The sequence below is a fragment of the Hevea brasiliensis genome, chromosome 4 (assembly GCF_030052815.1).
Source record: "Hevea brasiliensis isolate MT/VB/25A 57/8 chromosome 4, ASM3005281v1, whole genome shotgun sequence".
Taxonomy (NCBI): domain Eukaryota; kingdom Viridiplantae; phylum Streptophyta; class Magnoliopsida; order Malpighiales; family Euphorbiaceae; genus Hevea; species Hevea brasiliensis.
Window position 1 is genome coordinate 18,197,671 of NC_079496.1, and position 24,678 is coordinate 18,222,348.

General features: G+C 33.5%; 2 protein-coding genes across 2 annotated transcripts; both read left to right on the forward strand.

The window, feature by feature from the left end:
• Positions 1-524: 524 nt before the first annotated feature.
• Positions 525-9,935, forward strand: LOC110662791 (E3 SUMO-protein ligase MMS21). Its single transcript, XM_021821898.2, has 7 exons — positions 525-777; positions 1,967-2,038; positions 2,874-2,984; positions 3,092-3,202; positions 4,276-4,415; positions 9,417-9,502; positions 9,577-9,935. The coding sequence occupies exons 1-7, from the start codon at positions 682-684 to the stop codon at positions 9,723-9,725; spliced, it is 765 nt and encodes a 254-aa protein (XP_021677590.2). The 5' UTR covers positions 525-681; the 3' UTR covers positions 9,726-9,935.
• Positions 9,936-16,814: 6,879 nt separating this feature from the next.
• LOC110662790 (uncharacterized exonuclease domain-containing protein At3g15140) lies at positions 16,815-20,546 on the forward strand. The gene is made up of 6 exons (XM_021821897.2): positions 16,815-17,172; positions 17,681-17,883; positions 18,109-18,189; positions 19,144-19,269; positions 19,930-20,059; positions 20,262-20,546. Exons 1-6 carry the CDS (start codon positions 16,924-16,926, stop codon positions 20,460-20,462), a joined length of 990 nt encoding a protein of 329 aa, XP_021677589.2. The 5' UTR covers positions 16,815-16,923; the 3' UTR covers positions 20,463-20,546.
• Positions 20,547-24,678: the final 4,132 nt, after the last annotated feature.

The window sequence follows — 24,678 nt, forward strand, 5'->3', positions numbered from 1 at the left end:
TTTATATGAGTAGTTAATTTTATTTAAATAAAATATAATATGTTAGTTTTGTACTTTCTCTTTTGTATTCTATTTATAATTAATGAAATATTTCTCAATTTTTATAAAAAAAACTTATAATTATCTGTCAATTTTATAATTTTTAATCCTGTTAATTGTTTATCCTCTTCATCTAAATTTATATAATTTCCTATTAGAATTTTGTCAAAAAGTGATAAAGACTTTATCAATTTTTAAGAAACAAAAAAAATACCTTCTTTTATTGATATAAGTAAAAAACATATATATATATATATATATATATAATTTTAAAAATATTTTTAATTTAAGTCGAAAGATTAATTTAATTAATAAATAAATTTAAGCCCATTTAATATAGAGTTTTAAAATAAAAAAAAAGACTTTAAAAAAAAATAGCAGTTAAGATGGCAAACAGCATTTTAAAATTATTTAATTATTTTAGAATTTTATGATTAAATTATATTAAATTTAATTTTAAATTAAATTTTAATGCTATCGGACGAACGGTAATGAAAAAGGGTGCCCAAGCATTTCTTCCTTTTACTTCACTCCTCAAAACTCCCTCCAAATTCCAAAGTACCCTGCATACAGATGACAGATCCCACCACCGTCCACCACTGAACCGGCCATCGAACCCCGGTTCCACCAAACCCACGGCAAATGGCATCGACCTCAGCTTCGCGTCACGGTGGCGCTGCCGGAAGAATAAAAAACGCAGCCACAACCCTCTCCGCTGAAAGCCAGTCCCTCGTTGCTGTAAGTCGAGAGTCGTGATTTCACTCCACCTTTCTGTTATGATATATCCATTTGTGAAATTACTTGCTTTTAGAAAACAATAGGTTGGTGGAATTCAATTCCGGCCTCCCGAAAGCAAAATTGAATTTTTCGTGCCAAACACTGATTGGTCATAGTAATTCGATTCAGTTCAAAAGTGACTGTGTAATGCTAAATTGTTGAATTTATAGTTAAATGCTGAATTGTTCTTTTATTTGAGTTTTCAGGATTTAAATTCAATGCAAAAATTTTGGGGGCAAATTAATGCTTCTTGAATGCTACACAAAATCTTCAAAACACTACACATTCTGTAATAAATTAGGCAAAGCTCAAATGCAGTATAGTATCCCTAAATTGCGCAAATTTGTTTGGAATGATTACACAGGCGTCCCTTCATTTTTTGCGATAGAATCACGAGTTTTCACTTCTAGAATAACGTAACAGGCAGTAATAGCTTCGTTTTTGCTTCTATTGCCTAGCAAAGAGCAATATAATATGGCATTATTAAGCAGATCCTGCTTATGCACTCATTTTTAAACCTTGAAATAGTATATTTCTTGCTTTTCACTTTTTGGGCAGAAATTAAATAATCGATCGTCCTTAACTAATATTTAAACCTTAATGTTCTGTTAAAAGTATTTAAAGTAATTGATAATTATGTAGCACCTAAATCTCACTTGCTCTAAGACAGTGGGAAGTACTTTTCATTGCTCTAAGGGAGAAACAAAGGGGGAAACAAAGCAAAAAATAAATGGGTCTTCAAACCTATGTTATGGGCTTTGCTAGCACAGGCACAGCCTCGGTAGGATTGTTTTTTCAGATTTTCCCTTCTGGGACCCTGCTTGTCACAATTAGATGATCCTCTTTATTTATTTTTTTTCTTTAATAGCTTTAGGTGATATTTTGGTTTATATATAAAGCAATAAGAACAAGATAATTGCTTCAGAAATGCTATTAAACTATGCCTCTTGATTTCAGGTATGATGCCTTCTGCCTTCTTGGTTGGCATTTAGATGCACCTGTCTTGCCTTCAAGAGCTAAAGTTTATGTCAATATTGTGCTTCTAACTGGCAAGATAGGCGCTTCTAAAATGCCAATCATTTAATGGGAGTTCAGTAATTTATGTTTCATCATGTATCTTACAAAGATCAACTTCGATTCATTGTTTCAGGAAATTCGGAAGGCTTTGCATATGATGACGGAAATCGCAGTTGAGTTCGAGAAAGATAATGAATCTGCAAAGGTGTCCTATAGCTTTTATTTAGAGACGTTTGTACATGGAAGATTTAGTTGTTTATTTTATACAACACCTAATTTGATTAAGAAATTCTAGTTCAGGTTATTTGGTACCTAACACAGTTAAAATTATTACGTTTTGTTTGCTGAGAAAATCTAATTCAATGAAATGAAGTTAAATTTTGAATTGTAATGTTTTTCCCAATTATCAACTCCTAACACAATAGCCTATTCCGCTATTGACAATTGTGATGTCTATTTGGAGAATTACACTCTTTGATCTTATCCTTTTTGTTCCAAACAACTTGAGATTATGATTCCCTGACTTGTTCCTTTCTTGCCTTTAAGTTTCATAACAACTAGGTATATTGAGGTCTTGGAGCATGTGTTTCAGCTAGTTTGTTAGCTATTTATTTTCACTTGTTGTTTGGGTAGTTCAGTCTTTTGCTGGTTGGATCAAGTACTTTGCTTTCCTTGGTAGTTTACCTGTTTAGCTACTTAGCTAGTATTTGTCTGTTGTCTCTTGTTTATGTGCCTAAGATTTGGTTTTATTATGTGCCTAACGTTTGGTTTTGTTTTTCTTCATTGTGTTGTCTCTTGTGCATATACCTACCATAGAGTTTTGTTTCTTGTCATTGGGCCTTGTTTTGTTTGTTCTTTTGTATTCATCCTAAAAATGATGATAAATTAAATGAAATCCAGCATCTTTTTTTTTTTTTGGGGCGGGGGAGGGGGGGGCGCGCGAGGGGCTCTTTTATGTGCAATAACTGACAAATGACAGATTGAAGATTGTGGATTTTTTTTTGGAAATCTTCAAATTATTCAACACTTAATAATTCCAGGTAAAAGACCTTGAAAATGCTGTTGCTGAGTTGGTGGAGGCTTATGAAAATTGTGCAAGTTATGCTGCAGCAGTTGAATCTGTTGGAAATATATACCAGCCTGGAGCAGAGGTGCTTGAATTATTTCTATGATGCTCATTTTATTTGTTATTGAATTTTATATTTCTGCTTTTATTCATGTTATAAGATATACTGTTGGTTTGATGTTTAATTCACAGTTAACTGATTTCAAGAAGTTGCTTGAGGATGAATTTGAGAAGCTTCGGTCTAGTTCATCTTCTTCTTCACAAAATCATCAACTGATACGTAAATTTAGAGGAGTTGTCTGGGTATGTTTTCCAGATATTTTAAGGCAAATTCTGGGATACTGTTTGAGTTGTACCTATTGGTAATATGATTTTCATTTCTTGTTCATTATCACTGCTATCCTTAATATGCTATTACACTGCAATTGTTTTCTATATTACTTAAATGAAAATAAAAAACCTGCCTCTTACAGCTTTACTATCGATACATCCTTTTCCTGTGATATTATTTGATGCCTAATAAGTCCTTTGCAAGTGAAAGTTAAAAATAAACTTGGTAAGTTGTCAAAATGGAGCATTTAGTTGCAAAACGGAGGAGAAAAAGAGGTTGTTGTGAAAATAATCCAGAAGTATCATTAAACTGAACAATTTGAATGTTTTTAGTGTCTTTTCTTGATTCTAATGGTTTCCTTGACATTACGAAAGTAGTTGTTAGGGTAAATTTTATTGGTGAATTATTGATTTTGAAGTTTATGCAATTGTGCTTGTTTCCCCTTAAGAACTCAAAGAGTAATCTAGTTCGGGAAAGGACAGATAATTCTAGCACTTCGTGCGCATAATCCAAAATAGTGCTAACTGGAGTTACTTTCCCATCATTGAGACAAACAAACAAGTCAAGATTCACCTGTTTCACTAGTAATGTGAAATATAGTTCATGATAAGAGTTGTAAAAGAATATTGCTGTCTGAAAGTGGGACTGTTTGAAGTATTCTTGCTATAAGAAGATGATATTGGTGGTTGAATCAGATAGCATGTTTTTGATAAAGACAAAGAAGGTAAATGTTATTAAACTTTTCCAAAGGTATTAAATTATAACTAGGGAATTCCTGATTGATCTTCTCATTGTTTATTGTCATAGGGGATGTATGGGTTTGATTGTTCTATATTTAATTTCCCCGGTTTCTACTGCATAAATATGGTGTTGCTGGCTGCTTGATTTTACATGTTATCATCTTGTTGGCTGCTTGATTACGGAATTGCCTCTCTCTCACACACATCTATACGAACACACTTTGTCAATGTTCTTTGCTTGGTTTATAATTTATTTTTGTTATTATGGGTAATCATTTGTGTTCTATGCTCTACTTCTTCTCTAGAATGTTCACCATTTAGGGCAGCCAATGCCAGGAGAAGAGCAAGAGGACATTGTAATGACAAGTACCCAATCTAGCCTTTTGAATATCATTTGCCCATTAAGTGGAAAGCCTGTTACTGAATTAGCAGAGCCGGTTCGCAGGTACTAAGTTCTTGCTTTGAATTTATGTATTTCTTTTCCGTTAATGGTGATTGTTTTGTTTTGTGGGTAGCTGCTAAACTATTGGTTGGAACTTGTGCCAAAGGACAAGGTTTTGGGTGGTATGAATGTACATGGAAAAGCCACATGCATGCCTATATATGGGCATGCTTTTTTTAATGCAATTGTTGATTGTGATCGGAAAAGTAGTTGGCCACTTACTCAGAATTTTAGGCTATTTTTTAGGGTGCCTATTTGTTATGAATAAGGAATAGACAGTTAGTTGATTAGTCCGCCAGTAAATGGAGAGATTCTATAGTATTAGTCAATTGTAATTACTTTCCAGTCAGTTGTAATTGTAGAGAACAGTTATAGGATTCAATGAAGTATAAATGGGAGCTTACTTATTGATGCTGCCTGTGGTTCTCGGGTTTGTGAATGGACTTCGGATGGCCTGCAAGCAAAGCAAGCAGAGGTGTGAGGTCTGTGGCCTAAATATGTCTAGTCAGATGCTCAAGTCAGCAAGTGCTTAAGAGCAATGAATAATGATTAATAGAAAAATGAGAAACTGGATTGCCTATCATGGTAGGCATTACGAGCCTATTTATAGGGTAAGGTGTGGAACATTCGGGTAATCCTCGAGATTTGGCTTATTTACGTCTAGTTGTACACTTCCGTATATCACGAAAATGCCACATATCATGTCAGCAATATTCTTGGTGGTAATCTCGCTTGTTTCAACTGCTTTTGTCTGATCTCATTATCTCCGAACTCAATTTACCTTTTCGAAGTCGATCCGAACTACATTCTCAAGATGTCATTTCCGACCTCCTTGTGTTCAGTCTTGTCTCTTTCTCCCTTGACAACGTGTCTTTGGACTAATGGGATGATGAGTCCAAACTTCTCATGATCGGATCGGACCTACGGGATCCGATCCTTTAAGGATTGATCCGGATTTTGGGGTGTACTATATCACTTGTAAAGAAGATACTATTTAAGATCATTAATAATCAAAGATCTCTCATCTCTATAATATTCTCTTTCTCTTCTCTTCCAACCTATTTCTCTTACCGACTACTCTTTCTCTTCTCTTTTCTCATCTACTTCTATTTCTTTTCTCATCTAGTCCATTTCTATCTCTCTCTTCCTATTCCTTTGTTTCAGTAAGTGTGCAAGTTTGATATGTAACAAAGTGATATCAGAGCCCTGATCTGAGTTGGATTTGCTTCTAATCCTTTCTGCTGGAGTCGCAACCATAAGCAGATTCATAGGAGTCTTCCAAAATTCCAGAATTACAGATTTTTCTATTTTCTTCTCTCATTCTCTCTTTTTTTTCTCTAATTATTCTTCCTTCTTTCTCTTCAATTTCTTCTTTGAAGATCCTGTTTCTTCTTCTTCTTTCTTTCTTGAAATTCTTGAATCAAATTTCTTTCTTTTTTGGCTACTTTTTGGGTCTTTCTTCTATTTTTCTTCTTTAGTTTTTCACTTCCCACATTTCAGGAAACCCATTTCTTGAAATTCTCCTTTCTTCTATTTCTCTTTCCTTTTCTCTGTTCATTTTTTTTCCTGTTCTTCTTCCTTTTTCTTTAATTTCTCTTTCTCGTATATTCATCCATTCTTGCTATTATATCTTCATAATCTTTTGCTGCAATTACTTTTAAATTCTTCCATTCTCAATTTTCCAATTCTTAGGCTTTATTAGGGTTTCTGTTCTCTATTCTTTTTTGAATTCTTGAAATCTTTATTTCTGCCTTAACTTTTCTTTCCCCGTCCTTATAATTTTTCTTCTCTAAGAAGCAAAATTTTCTGACATCCTTACCCAATCTTCTACAGGATGATTATGGAAGACCAACCTTGGGGACAAAAGTTACTTAATAGGATTATGAAAATTGTCGATAGAGGATTAAAAAGGCGGGATGAATTGCTTTTACAAAAAATGGTGAAATGTTAGAAGTCATTTCAAGAGAGAATGGACAAATTGGTTGAAGCAATTCAAGTGGCAAAGGAGAATGTTGCAGTCCTTGATAATGAGTATCCACTTCTTGAAAAGTCAAGTGAAGAACAAGATGCCCCTGATGAAACTTCCAATAAGAAAGACAAGTGCATTGACATGGAGCAGGGCCAGGATTTTTTTTTCTGAATTGTCCAGCGCAAGAGAGGAATATGAGAAGGAGAGGGATGAAGATGTTGATGATAGGAAACTAGAGTTTGCTATTGGGAATGCAGAATATAGACTTGAAATTCTTGCTGCAGAAATTCTTGGGGATGTTCTTGAAAACCAAAAAGATATAAGAGCTACAAAAAGTGTGGGTGCTTTTAGCAAGTGGCAGAATTTTAGGAGCCAAAATGGTGAGTTTAGCTGTTGTAATCCTACAAGTCTCATGGGAGATATCAAGAAGGGAAAGGAAGAAAGTTCAACCATCAAACAGTATTGTGATCTTGAAGAAACAAGCATGGGAAATTTGGAGACGTAAAAGGAAAAAAAAAATTTCACCTCAACATTTTGATTCTTTCATTTTGGTTATTTTCTGCTGCAATATATGGTTATTTTCTGGATATGGAGGCATATTTTTACAATCAATATAGCAAGGAAATTACTCATATATGGGCATTTGTTCATCTCCCAATTCAAGATTTTTGGTCTTTCCTTTCAATGTTATAGTGGCAGCTTTCCTTATTCATTCTTGAGGAGAATGATTTCAAGAAGTGGGGAATGTAATGAATACTACCAAGGAGAATAAAGGTTCTAATTGTATGGTGAAGAGAATAGAATAAGAAGATGTAGTTGAGATGAGCTGATAAGGATGATAAGGGCAGTAATTGTATGGTGAAGTGAGTAGAACAAGAAGATGTAGTTGAGATGAGCTAATAGCTGAAATACATGATGGAAGTTAACATTTGGTATCCCAAAATTTAGGGGATTAATTGGCCAACAGAAGATGCTATGTGGAATTCTTACATTCTTTCAGTTGATGAGCAGGAAGCACCTGAAATTTATTTCAATTTTCAGCATTTTCTTCATTCTTTAGGACAAGAATGATTTCAAGGAGTGGGGAATGTTATGAGTAAAGAATAGATAGTGGATTAGTCCAGCAGTAAATAGGTTGATTCTATAGTATTAGTCAATTGTAATTACTCTCCAGTCAGTTGTAACTGTAGAGAGCAGTTATAGGATCCAAAGAAGTATAAAGAGGAACTTATTTGTAAAGAATAGACTATCCAAGATCATTAATAATCAAAGGTATCTCTCATCTCTAAAATATTCTCTTTCTTCTCATCCAATCTTTTTCTCTTCTTATCTACTCTTTCTCTTCTCTTTTCTCATTTACTTCTATTTCTTTTCTCAATCAGTCTATTTCTATTTCTTTCGCTCCTTATTCCTGTATTTCAGTAAGTGTGCAGGTCTAATATGTAACACCATTCTCTTAGGTCTATCAACTTTTTCACTACATACCCATTTGAGAAGGTATGAACAAAGGGGAAAAGTACTAATAAGTCTGATTACACTCCAAAAGAATAGCAATTTCAAAATATCTCATTCACGTTCTAAACTTCCAGCAGTGTATTTGTGTATGAGTATCATCTTCGTCCTTTTAAAGATAAATGGTATTTGCCACTAAATTCTTAAAGTTTCCGTGAAATATTTAAATTTGCATTTCTTGAAAATTACACCCATCTTTAAGCAGTTTTTGTTGCCATTGATTCCCCTTTAATTGAACCTTGATTGTAACAACACCAATAAAATAATTCTCATTTTTCTTCTTTATCAAAATCAAACCAGTAAAGCAACCAGTTGGTTTTTGTGTTTGTATGTGTGTGCCTTGGTCTAGTGAGTTAATATCACACTGTTGAAGCATATGGATTTATTTAAATCTTTAGCTGGAACCTTGATAAGCACATATCTGGTTCCATTCAGTTGCAGGAAGGTTTATTTTTTGAGCAGCTGAATGTGTTAATGTCTCACACTTGGAACAAGCGGACAAAAATGATACAACACTGGAAGTTTGGGGATATGAGCATAAAATTTAAAATTCAAGGACTAATTTGGGAGTCTTATTGGAAAAAAAATGTGGCATTTAGTGTTATTAAAGGCAAGAAAAGGAGCTAGGCGAGGTGATTTGTTGTTTAATTTTTTTGTTATATGGGTATTGTGATATGCACTTTGTTAAATGAGTATTGTGAGTTTGTGATATGATTATGTTTAGGCTAATATCATGACAATTTTATTTTAATTCCCTGTAATTGTTTAGGCTAAATGAAAATATGAAGCTCTCTTGGTTTAGGCTAAATTATTTGGATCTTTATATATATATATAATTTGGGCAATTTAGGCTATAGCGTCTCGCTTCAAAAAGGCTCTCGCTTAAGCCATAGGGTATCTTATCGCTTTTCGCCTTAATAACATTGGTGGCATTGCATTTTGGGTGCAAGGAGGGATCCATAAGAAGTGAGAACAGGAAGGTTGATTGGGTTATGTGGGTCATTATTGTCATAAATGGACAAGGCGGTTTGAAATTTCCACAACAGCCATTATGACACGATCAATATTATGAGAAAACCTTTTTCCTTCTTTTTTCCCTAACATAAAATAGAAAAATAATGTGGATCATCTTAGTCAACAAAAATAATGGGCAATAAGGATTTTGGAACTGCAATAATTTATGTTGCTTGTCAGCAAAGTTGGTGCGCATAGTTCTCAAGACTGAAAAGCCAGTGGTTCATGTTGAATTGTATTGGCTATGGCAGTAGCATTTTGGTAATTCCTGTTTGAACATGGGAAGTTTAGGTCTAATTGTTGAATTGTACATTGTCTTATTTTGTCTATCTTGAAATGGGTTTGCCATTCAGAAATCCATGTTGCAGAGTGCTGGAAAATCTGAAACATGGCAGACCCGTTGTATGAGATGTTCGACATAGTTGTTTAAAGCTAAAGATTTCTCAATGTCGTCAAGCTTATTTCTTTTCTTCAAAATTTATCCTTTTTTCTTAATTACATTACTGTAGTGTGCTATGCAAGCATATTTACGAGAAGAAGGCAATCATGCTTTACATAGCATCCGAAAGAGGACAACCAAAATGCCCCATAGCAGGTATTTAGTTTGTGTTTTCTTGAACTTTAATTCCATGTGCTAATCAGTCTTATAGCTACTTTTCTTCCTTGCAGGTTGCCCTAAGATTTTGCAGGCAGAAAAAGTAGTGTGTGATCCGTTGTTAGTTGTTGAAATTGAGGAAATGAGATGTACGAGTAGACAAACTGCTAGGGCTAATGTGGTAGAAGATTTCACAGAGCTTGATGAAGAGGAAGACAACTGATAAAGAGTTATCAGAAATTAATCATAGTTGATCACTACAACCTTGTTTTCTACAATTCAATATCCATTGTATATGTGCTACTTTTTAGGTACGATAGGACAATTGAGACTGAAACAATATTATTGTCCTATATAGTTGAGAATTGTCTCTTCCTATCATATTCTCTAAGGCGTTCAAATTAATAATTATTTGAAACAATTTCACAATTTAGCTAATTTCTTTACATTTTTAATCTAAAATTTATAACTTAGAATTTCTATGTTCCTTTACCCATTGTTTGGATCCTTAATTGTGTGGGGGAAATGGAGAGAGATTGAGCAGGGAAAATGAAGAGAAAATTAAAAAAAAAAAATCTAATTTATTTCATGATGTTTGGATCCATTATTAAAATGGGAGAAAAATGTAATTTTTCTTTTAAATGAAAAAGATGAAAAATAAAGATGAAAAATACCTATTATACCCTTATTTGTTTTCTTACATCTAAGTTAATTACTTAAATATAATTATATAACAATTGGTTTTGCCTTTTAGGTATAATAATATTTTTAGCCAATGAATTACAAAGACAGAGACATAACATTGCCCTAACATTAGTTCATATAATTGAAAAAATCTCACATTTCTAGTGTTTGTTATTCACATGCACTTTTTTCAACATTCCCTAAAGGTTAGTTCATTGCCTAAAGCATTTTCACACATCTTTCCGTTGCAAAGAGAAGAGCAGAAATGGTGAAAGAGAGAAACTTTTTGCAGCAAAGAGGAGCAAACATAATGAAAGATGAGAGTCACTTTTTGCGATAAACACAAGAGAAGAAATGAAAGAGATGGCAGAAACAAATTTTCTTTTGAAATAATCGAAAGATATTGAAGTTATTTCCACATAACAACAACAATTTCCTACATTCCCTTCCAATTTGGAGGGAAATCTCCTGAAGCATATGCGATGGAGTGGAGAAATGTATTTTCTCCTCTTTTTCCTCCTTTTTTCTCTTCAAATTAAATGTATTTTCTCCTCTTTATTCCTCTTTTCTCTCTTTGAATCGATGTCTAAATAAGAAAATTAAAGAAAATCAAATTTCTTTTTTTTTCTTCTCTCCATTTTCCTCAATTCAAATAAAGGGTTAGAGTTTTTTTAAAAAAAGAAGTTAGAGATATCCAAAATGTTTCAGAAAAATCATTTTTAATGAACTTTGTAATTGGATATATTCAAAACATTACATTTAATATAGAACTTTAAGATAATGGATCAACAAGTTCATTCTATTTCTTTTGAATGTGGAAATTGTAATTTTACACAATTTACTACTTATATATCCTCAACAAAAAATTATATTAACGTATTGGACAGAGGTTATTATAAGCAAAGCAAGACATTACTATATTGCTGGAAAATAAAATTACATTAAAAGTGCATTTTATGAATAAAAATTTAATCTTTCAAAAAAGAAATGAATAAAAATTTCTCTAACTCCAAATTCTCTCATTCTCTCTAAAAAAAAGCCTTTAGTTTCTGGTTAGCCCCCCCACGGTTGCGGGCGGCCGAGGGGTAGGTCTGGTCTGACTAATAATCCTTGCCTTTTTCAGGGCATTGATAGGCCTGTTTATGTCAAACTTGTTTTCCAGTTTGGTAGGCAAAGGTCCATTGTTGATAACATCAATAGCTGGATCTAATCATGAAATCAGAGAAATTCATGGAGCAAATCAAGGATCATCATATCAAATCAAGGATATTAAGAAATCTGTAGAAGCAAATCAAGGATCATTATATCAAATCAAGGATATTAAGAAATCTGTAGATTTACCTATATCATTTTTCTATGTATATAAATATATACCTTGTACAGCAAATTATCACACAGAAAAAAGAGAAACCATTTTGTTCATGGTATCAGAGCAGTAAAGATCGTACCTCGACAACATTAGTTTATCATTCAAAATACACCTAACCTTTCTGTACCTGTTATTACTCCACCATGGCTAACACATCCAAGAAAGAAACAGAACATGACCAGTTCACCTTATCAAATTCTGATCACCCAGGCATGTCACTGGTCAACGTCCCTCTCACTGGCGATAATTACCTCGCTTGGAGTCGATCCATGTTGATCGCATTAAGGGCCAAGGATAAACTTGGGTTCATCCATGGCACATGCAAAAAGCCAGCAGATACCTCTCCAGATTCTGAGAAATGGCTCAAGGTCGACAGCATGGTCATCTCTTGGATACTAAGTTCTATGTCAAAAGAAATAGTAGAAGCTTTTCTATATGCATCGTCTGCCAAGGATTTATGGGATGAGCTTGCCCAGAGATTTGGCGAAAGCAACGGTCCCTTGATATATCAAATCAACAGAGAGATATCCTCTCTTAGCCAAGGTAATATGTCTCTCATAAATTACTTCACTAAGCTCAAAAAGCTTTGGGATGAACTAGCTTGTCTCAAGCAATTTCCAGTTTGTGAATGTGGAGCCTCGAAGGAAATTGCAGAAATGGAAAATAATACAAAATTGATTCAGTTCCTTATGGGATTGAACCCATCTTATGACCATGTTCGCAACCAAATTCTACTCATGGACCCATTCCCACCTGTCAACAAAGCCTACTCTATGGCTTTGAGAGTTGAAAAACAGAGAGAGATCAACACTTTTTCCCTTGACAGCATCGAATCTTCCGTAGCCATGTTGGCAAAAGGATTGAGCTCCAAAAGAATCCATGAAGGCAACAAAAATCAAAACAAAAGGAAGGATGGAATCAAGAAAGAGGATAAATACTGTGAGCATTATAAGACAACCGGCCACTTCTCGGAAAGCTGCTTTAAAATCATTGGATACCCAGAATGGTATAAAGGACAAAGAACCACACCATCTGCTAATCTAGCAAATACAACTTCTCAGGGAAGTACAGCAGATGAACCCATTGAACAAGGCAAACATTCTGGAGATTGGAACAACCCAAATCTCAATAACTTGATCCAGCAAGAAATCATGAAAGCATTGAAAGGTAAAATCGATCATGAAGCTGGTTGTGTCGACTTCCCTAACTTCGCTGGTAAGAGTTCTCACACCTCTGCTTTATGTAAAGATGGTAAATGGATTATTGATAGTGGTGCAACGACTCATATGTGTTGTGATCGAAATCTTTTTACCACTCTCACGCCCCAAAAATCACACAATTTTGTTCAACTACCTGATGGCTCCACCAAAAAAATTACCCATATAGGAACCGTGGAGTTACATCCACATTTGAAATTACAAAATGTGATTTATATACCTGAATTCAAACATAACCTCTTGTCCATTCACCAATTATCCAAAGACTCACAAATTCCTGTTCTCTTTACTAATAATCATTGTTAGATGCAGGACCCCTAGACTAGGAAGTTATTGGCAATTGGAAGGATGGACAAGGGACTATATAAGCTTGTCACAAGCTCATTCAACCAAGCTCGACATCCCTCTGTGCTCACTACATTTGAGGAACTATGTCAACTTTCAAATAATTGTAGAGATTCTATCAATGCAATTTCAAGTCATGTCAGTGACTCCTATTTGTGGCATCAAAGGCTCGGGCATGCATCTGAGTCTACATTTTCTCATATTGCCAAAATAAAATTCAATGGAAATCATTTTGCTTGTGATATATGTCCATTGGCTAAGCAACAAAGGTTGCCTTTTCCAAAAAGTACCATCAACAGCTCAGCCATTTTCCAACTATTACATCTCGATCTATGGGGTCCATATAAGATCAAGTCCTTGCAAGGTGCATCCTACTTCCTCACCATCGTGGATGACTATAGCAGGTCAACCTGGACATACTTACTAGCTGATAAATTTCAAGTTCCCTCCACCATCGCAACATTCTTAAAATTCATCAAGAACCACTTTGAAGGCACTGTGAAAATCATACGAACAGATAATGGGACTGAATTTATCAACCACGAATGTGAACAATTGTTTGTTCAAAATGGTATCTTACACCAAAGGACCTGCACATACACCCCTCAACAGAACGAAGTCGTTGAAAGAAAGCATAAACATCTACTTCAAGTTGCGAGGGCCCTTCTATTCCAATCCAATCTACCACAGAAGTTTTGGGGACATACCATCCTCCATGCCACCTACATCATCAACAGACTACCCACTGCAGTCCTCAATTGGAAAAGCCCATATGAAGTTCTCCATTCTCAACCACCAGATTATCAAATACTGAGAACCTTCGGGTGCCTATGTTATGGCACTAACACAAAGCCATCCAAAGCTAAGTTTGAGCTGCGAGCGATCAAAAGCATTTTCCTGGGGCATGCTATGGGCTATAAAGCCTATAAACTCATGGACCTAGAAACTCAAACCATATATATGTCTAGAGACGTCAAGTTTGATGAGCATATATTCCCCTACAAATCAATCCACCAGACACCAACATCAACACCCTCTCCTTACCCAATATCAGAAAATGATATACCTAACACCTCCACTGACCATGAGCTCGATGTTCCCCAACCAGAAAATACCACTGCTTCAGAACCAGCTCCAATCATGAGAAGAAGCTCAAGCACACATATACGTCCTGCTTGGTTGAATGATTATGTGGCAACAGTTGATGTTAATCCATCCTTCCCATTTGACAATAGTTACTCACCTAGTCCGCGGATGACCTGTGTAACCATAATCAACACCCATTTCACTTTTCTAATGTTTGTTTCGATCACAATCACCTTGAGTTTGTTGCAGCAGTATCACTAGCTCATGAACCTATTACATATGAGCAAGCAAAAATAGATCCAAACTGGACTCAGGCCATGCAACAAGAACTTGATGCATTAGAGCTCAATCAAACATGGGACATGGTTCCTCATGCCGCACATAAAAAACCCATCGCATCTAAATGGGTTTTCAGAATCAAATATAATCAAGATGGTAGTGTGGACCGATATAAAGCACGTCTTGTTGCAAAAGGCTTTAACCAGCTAGAAGGCATTGACTATACTGACAGCTTCAACCCTGTAGCCAAGTTGGTCACTGTTCGACTTTTCCTTGCGATAGCCACTGCTTTTGGTTAGCCCATTCATCAAATAGACATTAACAATGCCTATCTCCATGGAACCATTGAAGAGGAGCTGTACATGTTACCCCCACCTGGCTATACAAAGGCTACACCAGGACAAGTGTGCAAGCTTAAGAAGTCCTTATACGGGCTAAAGCAAGCTGGCCGTTAGTGGAATAAGGAATTTACATCCAAACTAATCCAGTTTGGTTTCACTCAATGCTCTCACGACCATTGCCTGTTCATGCGAGGTACTGGAGCTCATTTTCTTGCCTTGATAGTTTACGTAGATGACTTATTAATTGCAGGACCTTGTGAGGATGATATTCTCCACACCAAGGCATCCCTTGATAAAGCTTTTACAATAAAGGACCTAGGTATTGCAAAATTCTTCCTAGGACTTGAAATAGCTCGCTCTATTGCTGGAATGTACCTTTGCCAAAGGAAATATATTCTTGACATTTTGACTGATCTCGGCCTCAATGATGCAAGAATTGCTCAAACACCACTACCGCGAGGCATGAAACTTTCCTCCAAAACGAGTGAGCTACTCCCTGCCCCAGACACATATAGAAGGCTCATCGGGAAGCTACTTTATCTTAATCTCACCCTACCAGACATCTCTTTCTCTGTGCAACAGCTTAGTCAATACATGCAACAACTTCGACAGGTCCACTGGAATGCAGCAATTCATGTTCTTCGATATCTCAAAGGCTGCCCAAGTAAAGGGCTCTTTTTTCCAGCAGGTAATGATCTTAGTACTTTGAAAGCGTTTTGCGACGCTGATTTGGCCTCTTGTACTGAAACTAGGCGTTCCATCACGGGTTTTTGCATTTTCCTTGGTCAATCACTAGTCTCATGGAAGTCTAAAAAGCAACCCACTGTGAGCCGCTCTTCCGCTGAGGCTGAATATAGAAGCATGGCTTCTACGGTTTGCGAACTAAAATGGCTATCATATCTACTTCAAACTTTCCAAATACGTACTTTGCTTCCTGTCAAACTATATTGTGATAACAAAGCAGCACTTCACATCGCATCCAATCCAGTCTTCCATGAAAGAACCAAACATCTCGAAATTGATTGTCATATCGTCAGGAAGCAAATCACAAAAGGCCTCATTCAACCTCAGCATGTTCCAGCCCAACATCAACTGGCTGATATTTTCACCAAAAGCCTCGGCGGTCCTTCCTTTTCTATTCTCGTGTCCAAGCTGGGATTAATTGAGCTACAAGCACATCCAATCTCCAGCTTGAAGGGGGGCTGATAACATCAATAGCTGGATCCAATCATGAAATTAGAGAAATTCATGGAGCAAATCAAGGATCATCATATCAAATCAAGGATATTAAGAAATCTGTAGAAGCAAATCAATGATCATCATATCAAATCAAGGATATTAAGAAATCTGTAGATTTACCTATATCATTTTTCTATGTATATAAATATATACCTTGTACAACAAATTATCACACAGAAAAAAGAGAAACCATTTTGTTCAATTGTCCTTGCTTTCTCGGTGTTTTTGTTGCAAATCTTCTTTGCTTCCTTTGGGTTGAAGGTGTTTGGGCAAGGGAGGTTTTGGTCTCAATGGTGCTAAACCACTCTTGTGTCGTTTGTGTTTTGGCTCCCCCTTACTCATTGAATTGATCTGCTATCCCTTATGGTGGCCAACAGAAAGTTGCTACTTGAAGGAAGGAAAGGATGGTGGCGCTAGCTGATGAGGAAGCTGGATTTTAAGTTATACTCTAGTGGCAATTACATGCTATCACTGTAATTCCATGTAGGATAACATACATTCATGACAAATTAATTATATAACAATTTAATATCTGTGAATCTCATAAAAAATTATTTTTTAATGTGTTAAAAATAATTTTTTTTGAAAAAATCATAATTACTTTTTTATCCAGTTGTTATATTATAATTAATTTATCATTTTATATATTAATCCTACATTGAATTGTTGAATTATAATATAATTTCTCATACTCTAGAGTTGTTTCTCTAGAGTATATATTTTTGATAGAAAAAAAAATTTATATATTTTAATTTTTAAGAATCCAAGGCCAAGGCCCATGAATTGAAAAAAAAATCTCTTCCTTTTGAGGGTCTTGTCTTGAAACAGCAGTTAGCTGTCCGGCGGAGCAGTAGGAAGCTGATGTCTTTCCTTAAGGTTCCTCCGTGGAGGGTGGTTTCCTCCTTCCGCGGAAGCATCATCCCAATCTTCGAAACTCCACCAAAACCGGCATACCAGACATTCCGTCCATTCCTTAATTTCCCTGCAACTTATACCCAGTGTAGTTTCTCTCCTTCAGTTCCTCATTCTTCTACGCCTTCTGCTATTCCTGATGCTAGTTACCGCTGGAGACCCATGTGCTTGTATTATACACAAGGCAAATGCACCAAGGTGATCTCGAAATACCCATTTCTGGCTTATTAAAACTTTCACCAGTGCTTGCATTCAACCTGTTTGATCGATTGTCCCTTTACGTATGTTATATATCTTATATCTTTCTATCCATCTATTTATTTGCACTTGCATGCTAGTTTTATATTTAGAATATAATTTACTTATTCGGCTGCAAGGGAATAGCTTTATACTTGAGCCTTTTGCTTTGACATTGTCATCTTTTTCACAACTGGGTATTAGAAAAGAACATGATTTGTTGCTTAGTTCTTAGTTTTTGTGGATCATTTGTCTTCAAAATGTCTGCAAATATGATGTTTTTATGTTGGAATTATCAACTTGAAATGATTGTCAAATATTCAGTTAGATGCACTAGATGTTGGTTACCAAACATTTTATGTTGATAATGTTTTAAGGGAACTGAAGTTAATTTTGTCCTAATCATTAATCCAGAAAATATGAGCTTTTCTTTAATTGTTATCTTAATAGAAATTACCATGCCATTCAGATGGATGATCCTACCCACCTAGAGAGGTTTAATCATGATTGCTCTAGGGACCTTTCAGTCCATGCTGCTGAAGTTGAACGCATGCGACCCCAAAATTTTGATTTTTTCTTGGTCTTTGATTTGGAGGGGAAAGTTGAGATCCTTGAGTTCCCTGTGCTGATTATAGATGCCAAAACCATGTCTATTGTGGACTTCTTCCACAGGTTAATCACTTGTCTTTTTGGCTTACTTTTTTGGAACGCTTGGCGTCATTTGTAATGGCTTTGTCGCTGTAATAGAAATGGTATTTTATTATAAACTAATTGGGAAAGTATCATTAGTTTTTTCACCATTCATGGTAATCTTTGTGACGATTATTTGTAACTTAGTACCATAATCTTTTGAACATCCTTGTTCTGTATTCTCAAAGTTCCTTACTGCTTTTACAGGTTTGTCAGGCCCTCAGCTATGACCGAACAAAGAATAAATGAATATATTGAAAACAAATATGGCAAGTTTGGAGTTGATCGGTATGCTACTTATGCAATCATCTCATGCTTAATTGTACGTTACATTATTATTGTTAGGCAGAGAATCTTTCCACCTTACATGGAGACTTTATTAGTAAGAAAATCTCTAAGATGATTTTGGAGTTGCTCCTGAGTTTTTACTTGTACTTAATTGTTTTATATGTGATGTTTGACAGCTGTCAACATGATACTTACCAATCCTTTGTCCACGGTACCATGCATCGTGCAAAATTGTCAGTGATGCGGCCAGTAAGGTTGTTCATGGTTCAGTTAGCTGAACCATTAAGCATTTTCTTGAACTGAACCTTGAGACCAGTTAACTGATTGACCCACTTTTTTTTTTAGATTAGTTCATTCCTTTTTTGGTTGTTTTTAATCAATAAATTTTGCTTTGTAGTATTTAATTTAAACTTGAATGTTAAATTTTAAATTAATTGTATAGGATGTTAAATATTTTAATTATAAATTTATAATAATTTATAGTTAAAAAATGAAAAGTTATATAAAAATATAATTTATTAGCAATATTTGTATATAATAATTTGGAAAATATAAGTATTTCGGGTTTTTTTTTCTCCAGGTTCAGTGAGCTTTTGTTTTTCTAAAATTAAAAATGATGTCTGAATCCATAGGTTCAGTTAACTGATTTTTTGATCGGTTTTCGGTTTGATGGTTTTTTGCTCACCCCTAGTAGCCAGTTCTCACGTAATTGATATTTATGACTGTTTAAGATATATCTTGTAACATATCGTCTATATCAGAGAAATCAGTGACATAAAACCTCTCGGATTAACGAGTAACTACTATTTTGCAAGCAATTGTAGATGGAAAATCAATTTGGAATGTGATAATTATTCATTTTCAAGTGTGGTCTTTTGTGTGTGTGTGTGTGTGTGTGTGTGTGTGTGTGTGTGTTACAGGGGAAAATTTGATTTATGTAACATGCATTTGCAGTGTGTGGCATGACACAGCTCTCCCATTTAATGAAGTTATTCAACAATTTGAAGCTTGGTTGACTCATCACCATTTGTGGGAACCAAAGCATGGTGGATCTCTTAATCAAGCAGCATTTGTAACTTGGTGAGTCTGAATTTTTTTTATTTTTCAAAACATAAACAGTTTTCTTTTTACTAATGCTAATACTTCTCTCTAACCACCCTTCTCCATGGTATCCATTTATCCAACGATGGTTCCCTGGACATCTGGGTATCATTTTAATTTTACTTTTCTCATCCAATTAAAAGTAAATTAAACATGCCAAAATTAGGGACTCATTAGAAATGAACCTCTTTTACAATCTAGCTCTCAAAATTAAAACTCAATAAGGTGAAGCAAATCAATCCAATTATGACTTTATCTGGTCAAATATTCGTACTAAAACCTATTTCAGGACACACAGCACATTTGTTAGGAAAGGTTTTGGTAAATGCATTATTCCTGTGGATGTGATTGAGACTATTGTATATTTCAGGGTAGGTAACATAGAATACTTTACATCTACAATGCCAGTGTTTTCACTATTATTTGTTGGGGCAACTTTTGTTTGGTTCCAGTGAAAAACTGGTCATCCATTGCATTGGAACATTAAACTAGACAATCCATCTACATTGAATGTATTGTAAAGCTTCAAAACTACAAAATGGGATTCTGCTTGTAATTACATTATTATTATCAGTTAAGTTGAGGAATAGCACTATTGTGATTCATTTGCTGATATATTTTGTTGTACTCTGCTATCAGTGGAAATTGGGATGTGAAAACGCAGATCCCTCGGCAATGCCAAGTGTCAAAGATTAAGCTTCCCTCATACTTTATGGAGTGGATCAACCTGAAAGATGTTTATCAAAATTTTTATAACCCAATAAAAGAGGCAAGTTCATTGATTTGTTAAATTTTCATGTTTCAAAAAAGACCATCTGGTCTTTTCTCTTAATTTGGCATTGTGGAGATAAAATTAATGCTTCAGCAAAAAAAAAAAAAAAATCAGGGGTTTATTTTTAAATTGGTGCTGTTGACAATTGAGTAAACCAAACCAATAATCTATGTATGTTTTTCTTTGTTGTGGATGACAGGCGAGAGGAATGAGGACGATGATGGAGCAGCTGAAAATACCAATGCTGGGAAGTCATCATCTGGGGATTGATGACGCAAAGAATATAGCCAAAGTTTTACTAAGGATGCTTGCAGATGGTGCAGTGATTCCAATTACTGCTAGGAGATATCCTGATTCCCCTGGAAATGTTCATTTTCTATTTAAGAATCGTATACGTTAGTTCTTTTTAGCTACATAACTATTTTTTTTAAGGTGTTATTTCTGTGTTAAGAATCGCATACGTTAGTTGTTTTTCGCTACATAATTACTGATGAGGTTTGACATAAAGTGGACAGGGCAGGCCGAGCAGTGAAGCAGTCTAACTCCTGTCTAGGTCTGAACCAAATTTCTCGAGCCGGACGGCACCGGGTAGATGGATACCGGGGGCCGTGAACAAGTGAGGTACAATATCACAAGCCGGGCGAAGTCTTAGCCTAAAGGATAACATAAGTCTCTCTTAACCTCACACAAGAACTCTGTCCCTGACCCTTAACTTGTGTCTGACTTATGACTACTGATCCAAGATTAAAATCTTGTAGCAGGGGCATCGAGGACACCTGTTTCTTGACCCAATTTGACCCAAATATAAAAATTAAACTTGCATGCTCTCTCTCTCTCTCTCCCTTTGGTTGGGAAAGCCAGAATGGGGAGATTCCAAGTCGAGAGGGACACGATGATTTGTATGTTTGTGGAGTGTCTTGATGTTTGAGAGTATCGTGAAAAAGAAATTTCTCTCATTTGTTTATTAGGTTAACGAAATATTTTAAAAGAAACTAAATAAAAAATTTAATAAAATTAAATATTAGAAATATATTAATTTAATTTTAAAATATAAAGAAGGCCAAATCACAAGAAATATATTGTAATTCATTCTACAATATAAAACTCCAAGCTCTTTTTTCTCCAATATTAGGAAGGAATACCATTTCTAATATTTGAGATTAAGCGCTAAATTTTTTTTATGATTACCTTTTCTTTAACTATTTAATTTTAATATCTAGTCTGATTTAATTAGTGATTAATAAAATTTTTATATAAATTAAAAAAAATATTAAATAATCTTATTTTTTAAAAAATATTAATAATTAATTAAAATATCTTTATATTTAATTAAACTAAAGAAAATTGATAAAAAATGTAAATGTAAAATTAAAAAAAATAATTAATATTTCTTTAATTTTATGTGGAACAAATTTTTTAGGAAAAAATATTATTTAGTTTATATATTTGATTTTTCTATTTTAAAAAATATACTATTTAATCTCTATATTTTATTTTTATTAAATTATTTAGTCATTCTGTTAAATTTTTTGTTATTTATACTAGTCAAATTATTATTTAATCTTACTATTTTAAGAAAATTAATTAGTTGATTCATATATTTTAAAAAATATTATTATATAGTCTCTCTATTTTAGTTAAACTAATTAATTAGTTTATATATTTTTAAAAATATAATATTTTGAAAAATATAATATTAGATGAAATTAGAAATTTTATTATGTGGATATTAAATTTGAATTTACATTTTTTTTATTTTTAATTACTTAGACATTATTTTTGTATTTTTTTATTTTTAATTATTTAGATATCATTTTTATATTTTTTATTACTTATAAATTTTAAAAAATTTATTAATTTTTTTTTTATAAACAACTTATATTGTTTTTATTAACATTTCATAAAGAAAAAATGATGGAGATAAAGGTTTAGACCTTGAGGAAAAAAAAAATATAAAGAGAGAAATAAAAGAAGATAAGAGATAAATAAAAAAGAGAATTATGATAATTTAAATTAAAAAATAATTATGAGATTAAAAAGTTAATAAGTGAAATTATAAAGATTAATTAATTTATTTTTTAAATATAAAAATTAATTAATTTTATTAAAATAAAAAAAATTAATTAATAATTAATTAAAAGAAAATTTTAATCAAAAAGATTAAATAGGGTAAATATACCTAAATTTTTTTTTTTTTTTTTATAAATACTCGAAATGGCATTTACCTATTCCCCAATCCCCTACTCAACTCTTTGGCCCACACAACCAAAAAGACGCAAAAGCTTGCTTTGATCTCATATTTAAAGCATATTTAAGCAGCTTTTAGTACAAGCTTTTGTCTGTTTGTAGTGTAAATGTTTGGTCAAAGCCTCTTTCCTTACAATTTCCTTTGGACCTTCTTATTATTTTCCGCATCCTTACTTTACCACTCTCAGTCTGCCTTCTTCGGCACGCCGTTAATATTCTCTAAAACCTACTATCCCTGAAAAATTTTCCTTCTCCATTCATTGGTTGCCACGTGGGTGAGATGGCAATGTCTTTTGATGTGCCCAGTGATTTACTGGGTTTTGGGTTAGAATATGGTGATCGCTTATGCAGAGGATAAGAAGTGAGCTGCCTTTGCAGAGTTCACGCGCTCTTTTATTTGCTGTTCTTTATGCTATGCGTGGGTGCAGGTACTTAACGCTTTGGTTCTTCGAATCTAGTATGATTGCTACTCGCTTTTCTATGCGCGTGCATTCTGTCTGAACATTTTCCAAAGAACGCGCAATGGTATACTCCATTTGTTTTTATAATTCAATATCTTTATTTTAAAAAAAAATCATATAGTGATTATAAAATTTATAAAATAAAAAAATACATTTTCTATAATTAAAATTTTCAATTCGAAAATCTGATCAATAATTTAGAAAATGAGAAATCATAAAAAAATAAATTTATAAAATTTTTATAATTCTACTCTTAATTTAAAAAATTAATAATTATAAAAACAAATTTAATTAAGAATATAATTATAAAAATTTAGGTTTCTTTTGCCAAATTGCCCTTTAGAAATTATTAAATGAGTTAACAGCAAAGCGCGTGGATGCGAAGCAGGGTGCAAAACGCAATCCCTTGAGGCTATCACTAGGACTGTGGTCACGTGCACCCTTGGATTCTTCGCTGTTTTTTCACCTCGTCGCTATCAAACCCCATGTGATTTGAGTATGAAAAAGCCCACCATTTCCTCCGAAATTATCAACACTGCCACTCTGTCGTTTAGCTGCAGAAAACGGCTAGTTGGGGTCGGGTGGGGTTCTGTAAAATGGGGTGAAGAAGGTGATTGATACTCGCGACACGTGAATGTTTTGGTTTGTTGATCATGAAATTGTGATCTGTCCACCTTCATCAAGCGGACTATGGAACTTGGTCTTTTGCCTATCAATTATTTCCCCCTTATTCATTCTCATTTTCATTTATCACTTTTTTTATATATTTATTTATTGAGATTGAGACTTATCAATTATGAATAATTTATAAATTTTACTATAATATCTTAAAAAAAATTAATAGTATATTCTAACTTAAATGAAAGAGTTCTCTATCACTAAAATTTTTATTTTTTTAAATAATAATAAATATATAACATTAACATATAAATTAACATCCCCTCCTCACCTAACATATAAATTATGTGAATAAAAAAATATTAAATTTTTATACTTTCAATGTGATAGTAAAATTTTGTAGGCTTAAGAGATTCAACTTTTTCATCTTTTGCTTGTATCCAACATTACCTTTAACCTTTTGCACGAGGGATGGGATCAATGAATTGAATGCAAAACGATTTTCGACATATTCATATACTTCCTCAGATTAAATTTAAATTAATCGAAAGTAGAAAGTAGAAACTGAGATTAATTATTATAGGGAGAATTTATAAAAATAATATGCTTAAAAAATCATCATTCGAAAGAGAGACTTAAAAAAATGTTTGTAATAAAGAAAATATTACTCCCAATAGAATTTTTCGGCACATCAAAACTCATTTCAGAAGATCTACAAGATTTATTTTTAAAAATATCATTATGAATAGAATTTTTTTTTTTATAAATTAAATTATTAATTTTTTAACAGAATATGAGGTTGATATTATTCAAAATACTAATGAAAGTAGTTTCTTCAGAATTAGGTCACATCACTCGTTAGAGAGAGAATGGCTTATAAAAATATCATTGTAAGTGACATTTTTATAAATATATGAAAATATCACTCCCAATATGTTTTTAGTGGCTCTTTCCATCTATAAAAGATCAAAGATCAATCAAGTTTTACTATTTTCTTTTACTATATTTATTTATTTCTTTGATTAGTTCTTTTTCCCTATGTTTTTTTCCCTAATATTATATAGTAATGCTCTTAATAATTTATTATTTTCAAGTTATTTGGCTCTCTATTACTATAAGAACACTATTATCCAGGTTTATATTTTAATACTTTTTCTTAATAAATTTTAATGTCATTATAAAATATTTATAAGTTTAATTTTAATAATTACAAGAGGTCTTCTTATAAAAAAAAATACAAACTTATAAATATTTTACAATAACATTAAAATTTATTAAGAAAAAATATTA

What these genes read in the sequence shown, in the direction of transcription:
- LOC110662791 (XM_021821898.2), top strand. Translation starts at nt 682, where the DNA reads ATGGCATCGACCTCAGCTTCGCGTCACGGTGGCGCTGCCGGAAGAATA. An exon ending in TATACCAGCCTGGAGCAGAG is followed by an intron (nt 2,985 to 3,091) that starts GTGCTTGAATTA and finishes TTTAATTCACAG; the next exon opens with TTAACTGATTTCAAGAAGTT. An exon ending in ACCAAAATGCCCCATAGCAG is followed by an intron (nt 9,503 to 9,576) that starts GTATTTAGTTTG and finishes TCTTCCTTGCAG; the next exon opens with GTTGCCCTAAGATTTTGCAG.
- LOC110662790 (XM_021821897.2), top strand. Translation starts at nt 16,924, where the DNA reads ATGTCTTTCCTTAAGGTTCCTCCGTGGAGGGTGGTTTCCTCCTTCCGC. An exon ending in GGCAAGTTTGGAGTTGATCG is followed by an intron (nt 18,190 to 19,143) that starts GTATGCTACTTA and finishes ATGCATTTGCAG; the next exon opens with TGTGTGGCATGACACAGCTC. An exon ending in CAAGCAGCATTTGTAACTTG is followed by an intron (nt 19,270 to 19,929) that starts GTGAGTCTGAAT and finishes CTCTGCTATCAG; the next exon opens with TGGAAATTGGGATGTGAAAA.